Source organism: Chaetura pelagica, unplaced genomic scaffold (genome assembly GCF_000747805.2).
Source record: "Chaetura pelagica isolate M959 unplaced genomic scaffold, ChaPel_1.0 scaffold338, whole genome shotgun sequence".
NCBI lineage: Eukaryota > Metazoa > Chordata > Aves > Apodiformes > Apodidae > Chaetura > Chaetura pelagica.
The window spans coordinates 1,300,125-1,314,634 of record NW_009954114.1 but is presented as its reverse complement, the minus strand read 5'-3'; the positions used below and the strand labels follow the sequence as shown (position 1 = coordinate 1,314,634).

The 14,510-nt window shown below is 36.1% G+C and overlaps 1 protein-coding gene across 1 annotated transcript in view; it reads right to left on the bottom strand.

Annotated features, from left to right (window-relative positions):
- Positions 1 to 1,160: 1,160 nt before the first annotated feature.
- Positions 1,161 to 14,510, bottom strand: part of CHORDC1 (cysteine and histidine-rich domain (CHORD) containing 1) — a 59,540-nt gene continuing 46,190 nt past the window's right edge. The window contains exons 2-11 of the mRNA XM_010002621.1: positions 9,721 to 9,770; positions 7,630 to 7,686; positions 7,053 to 7,213; positions 6,377 to 6,477; positions 5,206 to 5,264; positions 4,090 to 4,160; positions 3,766 to 3,871; positions 3,051 to 3,170; positions 2,324 to 2,386; positions 1,161 to 1,578 (exon numbers count right to left, since the gene is read on the bottom strand). Coding sequence (XP_010000923.1) covers positions 1,432 to 1,578; positions 2,324 to 2,386; positions 3,051 to 3,170; positions 3,766 to 3,871; positions 4,090 to 4,160; positions 5,206 to 5,264; positions 6,377 to 6,477; positions 7,053 to 7,213; positions 7,630 to 7,686; positions 9,721 to 9,770 — 935 coding nt within the window. The 3' untranslated portion in view covers positions 1,161 to 1,431. The remainder of the gene's footprint in view (positions 1,579 to 2,323; positions 2,387 to 3,050; positions 3,171 to 3,765; positions 3,872 to 4,089; positions 4,161 to 5,205; positions 5,265 to 6,376; positions 6,478 to 7,052; positions 7,214 to 7,629; positions 7,687 to 9,720; positions 9,771 to 14,510) is intronic.

Here is a 14,510-nt window from a genome sequence, read left to right as displayed (position 1 = left end):
GGCCTGTCAAGGTAAGCAGATGAGCATCCTCACATTTCAACAGTCCACAGGACTGCCTGTATACATAGAGAAGTCTTGGCACAATACATAATGGTGTACATTTTGCATGACTTGCATACCAAAACACCACTTCTCTTTCAGCTGCAAGCCAAAACTAAGAAAATATTTCAAGCAGAAAGAGAAGGCAAGATTACTGCATGAGTTGCTGCTTGGATAAAAGTCTCATCTTTAAAGCTATCCTGTTTTGAGCCACAAATATTTAATGATGAAGAACCGAACAAAAATAATGTCTTAATTTCTAATTACAGTGTTTTGCTTACACTGCTCAAAATAAATAATATTTAAAAAATATTTTAATTCAGAGGTACAATTATAATTTGAGACAGACATTTTAAAGCTTTCCATTTGTTTCTCCTAAAATTTGTCCTGTAGATAAATTTAGTATTTAGATTTCCATCTTCAGAAACAAGAGCTATGCATATCTACATGGAAATAATTTTCCTGAGACACTTAACAGTGTGTTCTGGCTTCTCCTACTACACATATCCACCCTCTTGGAAAAAAGATATATCATTTTGAATGTTGTAGAACAGGAATGAAAATATATTCTAAAGACTGCCAAATAGATAGAGCACCTTGGTAATTTTACAATAGTCTGTACATTCTCCACAGTTGTGTTATTCAGCCATTTCATTGTCCATTTAGTTTTACATTCAACAATTCAAATAATAAAGGTACAGGAGTAAAAAAAATAATAAAATTCTTTCTTGCTAACTTTGTTTTTATTTTAATATGATCTCTTGCTTTTATACATGAAAGATAGCAAAATAGTCAGCAAGTACTGATATCCTTAGCAAAATACCACTTATTCCATCCCTTCAGAGCCAACAGGTACTGAAACAAACCTGGGTTTCAGAAGACAAAAATTCAAGTTTACAAGTCTTCTGTCACATTTATGTACCTTTTTATTCTAGATGTAGAGTTGCATGATAAACACTTCATAAACTCAGATTTTTGTATCTGTATTTCACATGCTTCATAATGAGCAGTGCTGAACCTAACGTGCTACCCAGTAGATCAAGTCTAAACGGAACAGCTGAAAAATTAACACACACAGTGGACTGAAAACACATCTATTTGGGCAGTTGGTGCATGGTAGGTAAGGTTGAAAGCAAAGGGAAATAGCTCTTTTACTCTAAATCCCCATGGAGACTCTCCAACTAGAATAAATACACTGGTGGGAGCAAGAGCAGAAATAGCTATCACCCTCCAGGTTTACACCCCCATTCACTGTGTGTCAAATCTCTTTCTAGAAATGGAACATGGGACCCAGGATTAAAAAAAAACAAAAAAAAACCTATATAAAAGTTAAATACTTGATTACAGTAGCAAGTCACCATTTCATAATGGGAAATAACTTGTCTCTTGAAATCATTGTTGATCTGAATTCTCTTGTTTTTGTTGTGTGTTGGATACTGGTAATTCAAGACTTGCCCATAATAGGGGCTCTGCTTTTCTCATAGTAAGCTCAATCTTTGTAGCTGTCATGTTCACATAACTCCTCTTCACATCGATTACCTAGAACAGAAAACATACTTTACACTTCAGTTTAAGAAACAGACTGTTAGGTATTTGAGAATTAAGTTAGGAAGAAAACCTTATCACTGAACTTCAGCAGATGATCAGATAGATGAAGTTCCCTCTGTTACCTGGAAAAGTCAACCCTCTCCCATTCCCAAGTTGTGCCCATCTGCCTGTGCATATGGGTTAGATATTAGGAAGAAATTCTTCACCATGAGGGTGGTGAGGAACTAGAATAGGTTGCCCAAGGATGTTGTGGCTGCCCCCTCCCTGGAGGTTTTTAGAGCCAGGTTGGATGAGGTTTTGTGCAACCTGGTCTAGTGGTAAGGGTCCCTGATCGTAGCAGGGGGGTTGGAACTTGATGAATTTTTAGGTCCCTTCCAACCTTAAAAATTCTATGATTCTATGATTCTACATATTCCAGTCTAACATGTACATAAACATGCAATTACATAGTGTGTAAGGGTTTACTGCACCACTATCATGGTGCTGGGATCCAGAATAAATCAGGACAGAAGGGACCTCAGGAGGTCACCTTGTGCTCAAAGCATCTACTAGGATGTCACAGATCACCACTCTGGGCATTAGATTCAGATTTAGACATGACTGCTGAATGACATGCAACTAAATTTCTTCCAATAAGCAGAATAATGAGGAAAACCAAACTGTTTTCAAAGAGACAAAGCTGAGGGTTTGTGCTTCGATTTTTGAGGTTTTTTTAAAATAGAAAAATTATACTTACTCCCCATAGTTTCACACTGCGATGAAATTCCTTTTCTCCTTCAAATACAATATGGATATTTACCTTAACAGGAAAAACAACAGAATATTTGGTCAGGCTAATAAAACATTTGACATCTCAAGAGTATTTAAGCAAAATATATCACATAAGGACTCAGATCTTATAATGAGCAAAGTGATCAAATTGTCCCTCAGACATGGAAGTGAAAACATCTTCTAATAGATTCTGATATAATATCAAAATCAATAGTGGCCACATATACATATGGGAAGCTGCATATTTTTGCCCAAATGTGATTAAGAAATCAGTGAAGCACTTTAACACTTGTGTACTATTAGTAGCTATGAAACTGCACAGTAAGACTGATATTAAATTACATTAAGCCAAATAACATTATGAATCTATAATTATTTACACATACAGTGCTGCAAATCCATCACACTCAGGTTTTTTAATTACAGAAGTCAAATTAAGTTTTTTAAAAATATATAATATATTGTGGCTTCAAAAAAAACCCGACAAACCACATTCAAGTACAGATTTCCAAACAGAAGCAGAAAAAAATTCTATACATACTTGAACAAACACAAATGCCAAAAAAGAGACATTACTCAAAAAAGATTCTCATGCTACCTCTGCCTTGTAAATAAAGGAGAAGCCAGATGTTCCTAACTTCAAGGTGCAGTTAAATGAAAAAATATATTTATATTTTAAGGTTGATACTCACCATTGTGCTATTTGCTTCTACGTAGCTCAGGTCAGGAACAGAGTTTTTAGCATATACAGAAATAGTAACTTCTCCGCCAGTCTGGTGCCAATCATGCCTGCATGGAACTACTTTCTTACCCTATATAAAATTACAAAAGAGAGACTTAAAATTGCATTCAGGAGTTTTGTTACAAGGTTAATCAGGACAAAGGCCCAGGACTATTTTAATAGCCAATAAGAATAGCTAATAAAGGACTAAATTTCATCTTCACAGGAGATTCCAAGACTCTGCTTACATCTTTTTTACTAAATACTTCAAGTACCGGTCTTCTGTTAGATGTTACTGATGTTTGCAGTGTCGAACCAATTCTGCCTCAGCAATAGACAATGTTAATAACAAGAATTTTGTGTTCATCAGCATCTAACATGATCAGCTGATGCTCTTGAAGTGTTATGTATCATTACTATGTAAGAAGCAAAAAACTTTTTTCTGTGAAATAGTGATATTATATGTACCAGTAGGAAGAAAGATTGTACTCTACTACATACTTCTACCACAGATTACATCAAACTGCATTTCTCTGCATCATGGATAGTCACACTATCCAGTGTTATTTCCGAGGTCTGTATCTGTATCAGCTTGACTACAGCAGTAACTCAATCAAGCTACTACCTACTTTTCAGTATTCAACACAGAGTGGTCAGCTATAGAATGCAATGTTCATGCTACTTACTGCATCCTTTTTAGTCCATACGTGTGTTCCTGTTGTGCAGCCTTCTTGAGCTAAAAATGTATTGAAGTCAGATGTTTTTCTTTTACAACAGCTCCAATACTTCATCCTTGAAAGTTCACAAAGTATTAAAAAACAATATTTAGGACACTACTGTGAGGACTTAAGATTTTTCCTTTATTACTGTTAATTTAATATACCCTCTTCAAGCTTTATCATTTTTTACTCCACAAGAAAAACAGAATGAAAACATGGCAACATCTACAAAGAAAGCAGGAATTCATAATAGACTAATTAAAAAAAAAATAAAGTTAACTGAATACTAACCCTTCATGGAATATAGGTACACCAGAATGGTATATACATACTTCTTCTGTGCTGTGTGGTCCTTCGTATGTCTAGTAAAACAAAACATTTTAAATGGATTAATGTCACAGGATGTGGACCAAAGGGAAGAGCAAAACAAAACAACCCACAACAGAAACATTGAACAAGGTACCACAAAGCTAAATATAATGCCTTGCCCTGGCTTTTCAAAACAATCATTCAACCTTCATTCACAAAAGGTTCCCTTGCCCTCTTTCTAACAAGCTATACTTTGCATTAGTTCAATGCAGTACATCAATGATGACATCATCTATGCTCATTGAAGGTCACTTTAGATCCTCAGAGATATCTATCTTTAAAAATACTCTGAATACTCAGAGAAAACAAGTACTTAACTGGAAAACAAATTAAATTTATCCTTCATAAAACATATGGATTCTCGAAAGGAAGCAAATTAAACAATACACAACTCTACCACTGAATATCGTATCAGTTCTTCTTAACACTAACAAGACACTGCTATAAATAAACAGCAGTTTCAGTAGAAAATGCAAAATATGTCAAATGTCCACTGAAATACCTATTTAAATTCTTCTGTCCTATTCTGTACAAAGCAAAGGTGTCAGTGAAAAAAACCTGCAGTTTAAATGACCATGTAATATGAAGACTAGAAGTGATAGAAGTGTTAGAACATTTTCTTGCAGACTCTGGCAGGAAGCATTAACTGGTAACATCTGCAGAAGCTTCTGACCTATATCCAGATCATCAAGAGCAATTCAAGTGTTATCAGTAAGCCATGTCTCAGGAACATTATATTTAACATTTTAAGTTGAAACATGTCAGTATTATGGGTCTGGCAAGCTTACTAATTTCAACTTCTGGAAAAGCTTAAATAAAAGTAAACTTAGACTTACTGCATCCATAGTAAAAAACAGTCCACATTTGTCCATAGTAAAGTGTGTTATCAAATGTGCATTTGTTAAGCATGATTGAATCTGTGCCATTTCCAAGTAACTTTGTAGCACACACAAAACCACACAAGAAAAGCAAGAAGGCAAAACCTTCATGCTTAATAGTTTTAGCAGGTGGGTTTAAGAATGGAACTGAACCACTTACTTTTGAACAGCCTGCATTTTTACATGCTGTCCCAATCTTGATTTCATCACTGTCATCTTCTGTAAACAGAATAATATTACAGAAAATAGCAACTGAATCATAAAATCATAAAATGGTTTGAGTTGGAAGGAATCTTAAATATCATCTAGTTCCAACCCCCCTATATGGGCACCTTCCACTAGACCAGGTTGCTCAGAGCCCCATCCATCCTGGCCTTGAACAGCTTCAGGGAGGGGGTTTCCACAACTTCCGTGAGCAACCTGTTCCAGATATAATGTACTAAATATTTTGCTTTTATTAAGAATTAAAGAAAGCTAAGAATTAGATCAGAAAAAAAAAAACCACTTCTCAAGCTGTTTTCTGCCTGGCACTGAAGTTTTCTAGAAAGGTACAAAGAAACAGAAATTATGCAAACATTCCAAAAGCTGTATTGCCAATGGATCAGATTCTATGTTCTATACCTTTACAATGTTTTAAGTGGGGCAAAAAAACCCCCACAACACGATAAAGAGGATTATTACAAGCATAGGCAAAGAGAATAATCAGTCATCTTGTTTGGTTTTGTAAAACAAAGAAAGTAAAAGGCTCCGAACAATGTCTACAAATACACACAGGGAAAGAATTTGGATACCAAGCAGAAAGAAGAGCTAAACGACATTTTGGCACAAGAACAAAAGGTTATTAAGTAGCTAAAAATGTAGGTTGAAATTAAAAAGTGCTTCTTAAGGAGAAGTGCAGATCTGGAACCAAATTCCAAATAAACTGTGGGAACTAAAAAAGAGGAAAAACAGTCAAGGGAGAATCACCTAGTCTTCAGAGGAATTTCACCAGTTTATGAAAGGCTTTAGACGACATAGTACTTGCAATAACATGGGAGTAAAGTTCATGTCTTGGGAACTCTTTTAGTCAGAGATGGATGTTCCCATTATGTCCATTCCAATCAGGAAATCTGACAAAACAAGCAGCTCAAATATTTTAATGGCAACATTCGCTCCTAACACCCAAGTCTCCACATTGTTCACATCTAAACTATACTGGAAGGTATTTCCCAGATTATTAAGAACATAATGACATGAAATGATGACTTCAGAAGCAAGGAAAAAAAAGCGCGTTTCATTTATTTGCGTGACAATTAGCATCATGTACCTACATAACCTCATTATATCCTTACCTTTTTTCTCTTCATTTTCTGATGACAGCTTCAGTTTATCTAGTGCTTGCTTCAAAGAAGCTGATACCTTCAGCTGCAAATTTGTCATTGGCTCATCTGGGCTAAAAAAATATCCATGTATTCACGTCAGCTTCATGAACAGTATTTTACAAAAGACAACAAAGTAGTAAATTTTAATCTTGCTATAGGACAAGATTCCAACCTCTCTTCCAATAATGAACAAACCAGACTGGCCAATTCTTACTGTTTATTGGGAAAACAGACTAGAAATTCAGAAAGCTATCTTAGATTTCAATAGCAAATCCTAAATTACAACAATAAAAATAAATCAGGGAGATTAAGTAATCTAAATACAAGCACCCTAAAATTGTATGTCTTTCTAAAACATTAAACACAACTGCCAGTGGCATTCTAAGTTACAACACTTCAGACTGCAATTTTTGTTTCCTATGAAGTTAAATGCTGAGAGATCTAGTACTACCTTCTTCTAACCAGAATTCTTTTATCTCATTTTGAAAATTAAGATAGCATCATCACTGCTACTATGAAAGACAAGTTATTTTAAAGGTAATTTAGGAATTTTTTACACTATATAAGATGTGTAATGCTGAGTAACTAAGTGAACTTCAACTTGGCTGACCACAAATCTGGCAAAACTCAGTTCCATATACAGTACCTTGGCCTTTTAATTGTTTCCAATGGTTTTGGTGCCTGAATTATGTGTTCTTGAAACCTGGGCTTCAGTTCAGCTAGCTCCTTTCGTTCAGAGGTAGTTTTGACTTCTGGTTTAACAGGCTCAGGAGGTTTCTCACTGTTATGGAGACCCTTTGTACAGCCCTATTATGGAAAACATATGTGTGTATATATATATATGCAGTGTAATTTTTCTGCACAATTAAAAACTAAAAAACTGCAAGGAGTTTTCTTGATTTCTTTTTTCAGCTCATCTTTTTACTCCACTTTAAACACTGACTGCAAAGAAAATCCTACACCCAAAGTGGAAAATATCTTCATTTGGATGTATGTTAAAGAAAAATGCATACTTTCCATAATCAAGCAAAGTAGCAAAACACATTGACCATCCATTAAAGCTTGACAAGGAGGCTCGAAGTCAACAATATGTGAAGAAAAACAGTTCATGCAAGATTTAGGACAGTTTTAACAAAGTATGAACATTTTAAACATGTGAGCACATGAACCATTTAATATTTATCACTGGCATTTGACAAGTATAAATAACCATGAGTACATACCGCAATGCTTAAGAAGTCAGAAAAATCTGTTGTTCTTCTCTTGCAACAGGACCAACCCTATAAACATTTTGGAACAAAAACAAAACAAGCATGACTACCTTTTACTTGGCAACAGCTTATGAAAAGCAAAAGACTAACTACATTCCATTACCAGATGCACCACATGATGATTAGAGATTATTTTCTTCCCATCTTTGGACAACATTCACATTATGCACATTCTGGCTTTTAAGCCAGAAAACCTGTTGCAGCTGCCATTACTAGTTCACTCATACTGCCTTACTGTTCTGTAAACATAAGGCAGTATTTCCATGGCAAGTTAGGTGCCAACTCTGTACAACAGAAAAGAGAGATGTTACCTTATCTCGTAAAATAACAAGTAAGCAAAACAAACAAATACTATACCTGAGACAAGGCTCATCTGAGGCATAATGTACAGGCCACTTCCTGAAATGATGAGCACTTTCCTTGAGCCCTAGACAAGTCTTTCAGCTGCTTATTTCCCACCACAAAGGTGGATATCTGCATTGCACAGCCATCTATCCAACTACATCAGTCAAGACAATTTTTTATGATATAAACTAGAAATCCAATTTTAGAGAAAATTATTTGGCCATTGCCAATAGTGTATCAACCTGAAGAACCTTATTGCAGGCAACAGGTTGACTAACAGATGCACTGCTGCTTTGAGAGCTTAAGCAGTGTAACACAATGGGTTTCAGGTAGGTGGTTCTAAAATATCCTCAAAATATTAACTTTTTCCACAGTTGAGGAAATAAAAGGTTCATCTTGCTCAGTTAGATTCTCTGGAATACATAGCAAGAAGAAAACTGCCCATACAAAATTATGAGAAATTTTTAATAGGCCAAGAGAGATTATCGGGTGAGGGGGAAAAGTAGTATTTGTTTTAAAAATGGTGAGTATATAAGAGAAAAAGGGAGTAAAAATGAGCTTTCAAGGTAACCACATAATTTGTCTTTATAATGAGGTAGAATTTTATGTACTGTGTTACGAATACAAGTATAATTTTGTACAATCCAAACTGCATGGTCTAAGTCACTGTATTTTATTTGCTCTAACAGCATGTGTCCAAATTTGCCAGTGGCACACGATGCCTGATTCCAGAGTCACATGCTGCAATATCAGCAACAGCTCACAGAAACACACTACCCAGCACACGGGCAGAAGCTTCCACAAGCCCAGAAGACACCACATTACAGGACAGGGATAAGATGCACTGCCAGAAGCAGCAGTTCCTGAAGAGCAAGAAAAAAATGCTTGCCCAAAAGCTTGGTTAAATAGCTGCTTGGTATCCTAAGAAAGGTCACTTAGGCTACGTCTGTATTAAAACAATAAACAGTGCCAGGCTTCATTTCTGGACACCACATTTCTGAGCATACACAGTTAAATTGTTAGAATAATTTTCCATACTGTTTTGACAGTTGTGTCTGCAATTATTCCCTGTAGGCACTTTGGATTAATCCAGTAGATCTTGAAGTAGTAAAACAGTTTAATATAATAGATATGGGCTACAGAGTTGGCCTAAGTACTGGAGACCAGTCACAGGAATATTTCATTCACTAGGGAAGATGTAGGCCAAGAATCCTGGACAGCTGCATCAGGGGTATGGGCAACCAGTCCCAACTTTACCAATATTCTCATTTAGCTGATTAACAGAACACAGTTATTTTTTACAGTAGACAAATGTCACATACACATTAGTTCACTAGCCACAAGCAGGTGGTTCAACTTCAGGCAGGTTAATGAACTGAGACTATGACACCTCTCAATGTCTCCAAAGACCTATTCAGAGGACCTAATTAAACTGCTGAGACACTTCAAGTCAATCAATAGGAAATGTGTCATAAAGATTTGCATGACCTTCACACCATGTTAATACAGTTTTAATTTCTTTTTCAGGTTTGGGTAGTGTACTTTCCTAAATTTAATTGGTTGCTCAAACTTGATAGCCTGGACATCAGTTTCTACAACTGAAAGATCTGCAATTAAAAAGGAAAACAAGCAAACAAGGATCCTGTTTTACATATATGGAAAAAAAGGTAAAACTGAGAAAGCTAGATGCATACTTACTTTGAGAGCATCATGAAAGACTGGCACACCTGGATGATATGTGCATGAATCTAGAAAAAAAATACTATTATTAATATTCAGGCACACCAAGAATCTTTATTAATCTGATCACAAACCCTGCAAAAAATTCACACTTGCAATTCCTGTAAGGCATGACCTGTTCCACTTCCTCAAGTGAACATAATTATGAAGGGAAATACAGACTGCGTGGAACAAGCTTTCGGGGGGCATATATAAAACTTAAAATAATCAATATTTTTTCCTCTGAATAGTAAAACAAAATAGAAAGCAGGAATTTAAAACAAAGTTCTACTTTCATACAGAGCAAGTAAACTTCCTGTGGACCATCCCTTGCATTCACCAATTAGTACTTACTAGTAATTCTGACATTTAAAATAGGGGTTTACAGCATGAGATACATCTATTTGCACCTGATCAAGCCTTTCTATCTAGAAGTATTCTGCTAAAAACTGATTTTAATGCAAATCTTGAGTTCATAATTTTATCTGTTAACTTGTTCTCTTTTCAATGTTTGTACTATCCTAGGTCACTTACAGAGTTGAAAAGGCCAGTCTTCCACACACACAGTTTAACTATTAATTATTAATAAGTTCTGTACAAATACCACACTGAAACACAACTTCCACTAACGGAACTGTTTATATTCATAGATGTTCATAAGCATCCCATCTTTTTATGTAGCAACTGCTCCTTTTTTACTTAGCATATGTATCTTTTTCAAGTGTAATATAATTGGCCCAATTTTATAATTTCTCTTTGACATATACTGCATGGATAATATTTTAATGACCTGACTCTAGAATTGATACAAAACACTAGTTATCTTTTAGCCCTTAAAGCAAAAATTTTGCTTTTGTTAGAAACAGCTATAAGTGACACAAACAGTAACAATTTTTGTAATAAGCCTCCACAAAAGAGAAGAGTAGAAAATATCACAAGGCACTTAATAGAAAGCAAAAGAGAAAAGAGATAAATAATTGTATTAGTAATCTGCCTAAAGATATTAAATAGGCTAAAATATGATGAACTTTGTTGGTTTTGTTTTTTTTAAGTAAGTATGTCAATTTTAAAGAAATCTTGCTTAGTATAATTTTCTTTAATTTTACATTCTATGTCCAAGTTTATGGCACTAATACAGTCTCACAGACATCACTTCCCATGTTAAATCAAAAGGCGTAAGTTTTGGGACATTAGCCCTTCAGTAGGACTTACAAACATATCCATGAAGTTCTACCCATCACTTCAGGATAAAAAGCAGTGCTGGTAAACGTCACAGGAAAATCTTAAAAATATGGCTGTTTTGTATAAAGAGCCCAAGATTCTACTGCTAAATCAAATAAAACCAGAAATAGATATTATTCTTTTCCAAAAATATGAAAGTATGTCATCACAAGCATCATGGTACTAAAACTAAACTCTGTTTGCAGCTAAGATTTTTATGAATCAGAAGACTGAGATTAATATTTTGAATCCCTTACACGCATGTGGGTTTAAATAAACAGGTGCTGTTAATCAGAGCCCAAAACTACCTTACAATCAATCAACTCAGAGGGGGCTATCCTCCAGGTCTTAAGTCAGACACAGACACATCTATCTGACCACCTGGCTAAGACAAATCCTTTTCCCTTGTTCCCTGAAGCCCTCTCTGCAGAAGGTACACCATGGAGCAAATGACAGACCACTTTGTTGTTATGACATGAGGAACATGGGAATTCCATAACAGAAGATGCTGGGACAAGCTCTGTAATGCCTCATGCAGAACCACTGGGACGCACTCATCAAGCAGTCTGACCATTCTGCGTACCAGAAGACAGTAAAACATCAACTTGTTTTCAATGAAAGTCCAACAAGTCTTACCTGAGTAGTTTACATTCCTAGAAGTATCCCAAGGCAAGGTAGGGAAAAATGGGACTTTAGGACACAGTGACAGTGACAGTCACCTGAGCTGTTAAAAGTATGTTCTGATTCACCTAAGTTTAGATTCCAGACTTTGGTTGATAACCTACATTTTTCACCACTGCTGTTAATACCTTTTCTTAATCAGAAAAAAACAGTTTTTCAAAGCAAGCCATTTTCTTTCACCCTCTGACACCCTTTGGAGATGGAAGTACCTCAAATTTTCAGGTTGTTTTTTAAAAAATCTGATTTCATACCCAAACCATTTCCTTTCTCATAATGCACACATTGTTGTCTGCTTTTACCTTACTGCTACATCCTTGCTTATTCACTGAAGCACTTTCTGAAGTCTTTCTGTTAAATGTGAGAGTAGAAAATAGTACAGGCCACCAAAACTTAAGAGGTCTCTACAGTTAAATCCCACTGAATTCTTGAGGATGAAATGACATATACATAACTTGCAAACCAACCTCCCATCCTGTGAAAACACTTCAGTACTTCACAAGCTATGTTTTACACCCTCAAAGCAACAGTAAGTCATTAAATCTGATGAACTTTACTCAGCATCTTGAGGAAGTTGATGCCTTCAAGTGGTTCTGAAGCTAGGAAGATAATTCCACTGTGATGCCACCTATCCTGCAGGTGAAATATCACTGAGTTTAAACTCAGGAAAAGGGGGATACACAAACACAAGAGTATGCGCTTCTATTCTGGCCAAGGACCAAAATAAACTGCATTAAGAAAGATGCAAAATTATTGTGTTAACAAAAACCCCACACTGCAGTACAGAGAAGAAACTGGGACCAACACATATAACAGATACAATTTCAGTCTGGTTTTGCACACCATCTTTTCAACTATCATTAAGCAGCTTTGCTTTCAATTTTATGCCCAAGTATGCATGTATCACCTCACATCATGGCTTTAGTGACAAAATTTGACCTGGCCTTGAAATGGATTAGAAATGTTCACACAGAATCACAGAATGGTTTGGGTTGGAAGGGACCTTACAGATCATGTAGATCCAACCCCCCTGCATGGGCAGGGACACCTCACACTAGACCAGGATAGTCACTCACAGGTGAAAGAAAAAAAAATAGTAATTAAGAACCTACTACCACTTTTGAAGTTAATTTCTACCTTCTATGTCAAATACTTTAAAAGTCTTTAACAGTACGGATTAACTGGCAGTTAACATATCTAAAATGTATGTCATATCTGCAACTTGCCAGGCATGCCAGGGATGAATTCATAACTTTGCACTCAGTCACAACTGTGTAGACATACCTTTAATGTCTTCCCTCAGGCTGTTGTTTCAGCCTCTTTTTAAGAGGCACATGGTCCTTCCTGTCAGCCAGTTGCCACTTGTTTGTTTTTTGGAAACAGTAAGAGTTTCTACAGAAAATACATGCCTATATTATTTCAGCCGTAAGATCAAGAAGACAAGATTAATGGCTTCTTACATCAATTATCACTACAGGAATATCTATACTGCAGGCTAAATGTATACAACAAAATCTCAAAGATACAAAACCACTTTAGGGCTCAAAGTCCTTATTATCTACCTATTTTACTTTCAGAAAACATCCTGATAATATATTTATCCTAAACTTAACTATTATATAATGTTAATGCAAGTATTTTGGTGTTTAACAGATGTACTAACTTTAATCCCCTCAATATTTTAGAGGTAAATCCAAACACAGTTCTGAAACACAAATACCTGAACTTAGATGCCTAAGTAGTAAACACCCCATTGACGTTGGTGAAGTTTAGGGATGTCAAAAGTCAAAATCACTCTGCTTCTGCAAAAAACTCAGTTTTCTGAAGCGGTCTGTGAGTAACTACGAGTCACATTTACCTTCAGAACTGCTCAGTCTAGTGCACAGGACCGTGTGTCACTTATTGAAACAAACTTCACCTCAAGAAGTTTTTTTCCCCAATCCAAGTATCACAGTTAGCATAAGTCCATGCCAACCAGATTACCTACTGCAACTTGGTCACAGAGGAACACATGGTAAAGAACTATTAATTCAATAATGAATACAGGTCATGAAGCCTCAATGATAACTTTTAGTATAAAAACCCTTATCTGCTTTGTCTTCTCAGGCAAAAGGGCACAGAGGATGGTGGTGGAAGAGATCACTAAATGGAAGGATTTCACAATTGTGCCTGCTTTTGCTGTTAAAAATATTAGCGAGTATTATTTAAAATGCTGCCACTCTGTTTGGAAACACTTAGCTCAGAAAAATAAACACACTTCATTCCACGTTTTTTTTTAATCACAGAATTTGTACATGCTAGAACATGTTAGCCTTTCTCTAATCGTATGGGTCACTAATAATAAAGCTAATGCAAAGAAGCCATTCTAGAAATTCAGACAACAGTGTTGCTTCACAAACCAGTTGAGGACAAGCCTACTGAAAACTCAGATCACCCTTCTGCATCCTTCGTGGAATTACAAAACCTAAAATGACAGCACTTTCTCAGTGCACACATGCAAAGAAGCACTGCATGAGCACACAGAACTTGGCAAAGCAGACATCTACGTAACACAAAATACTGTAATTACTTGCTGCTGCAAGTTTACATACTACAATTAGAAGGTACTTGATAACTGCTTTGTGTGTAACACCCACAGAAGCCCTCAATTCTGTTGCTCAAGGACTCCAGTTCCTATCTTTAGAACACATGACAGTAATGTACAGATCTGCTTCTTGTCCTCTTTTCCTTCATACTGCTGTGACCAGTTTCATTATTACAGAAGAACCTTAAAGCCGGCCTCACTGCCAGCCCCGCTCCTGGCACTAAGGGGACAGCACCTCCCCTCCCCGGCGGGGTTCGCTGTCCAGCTGCCGCCGGGCCCGCAGCCT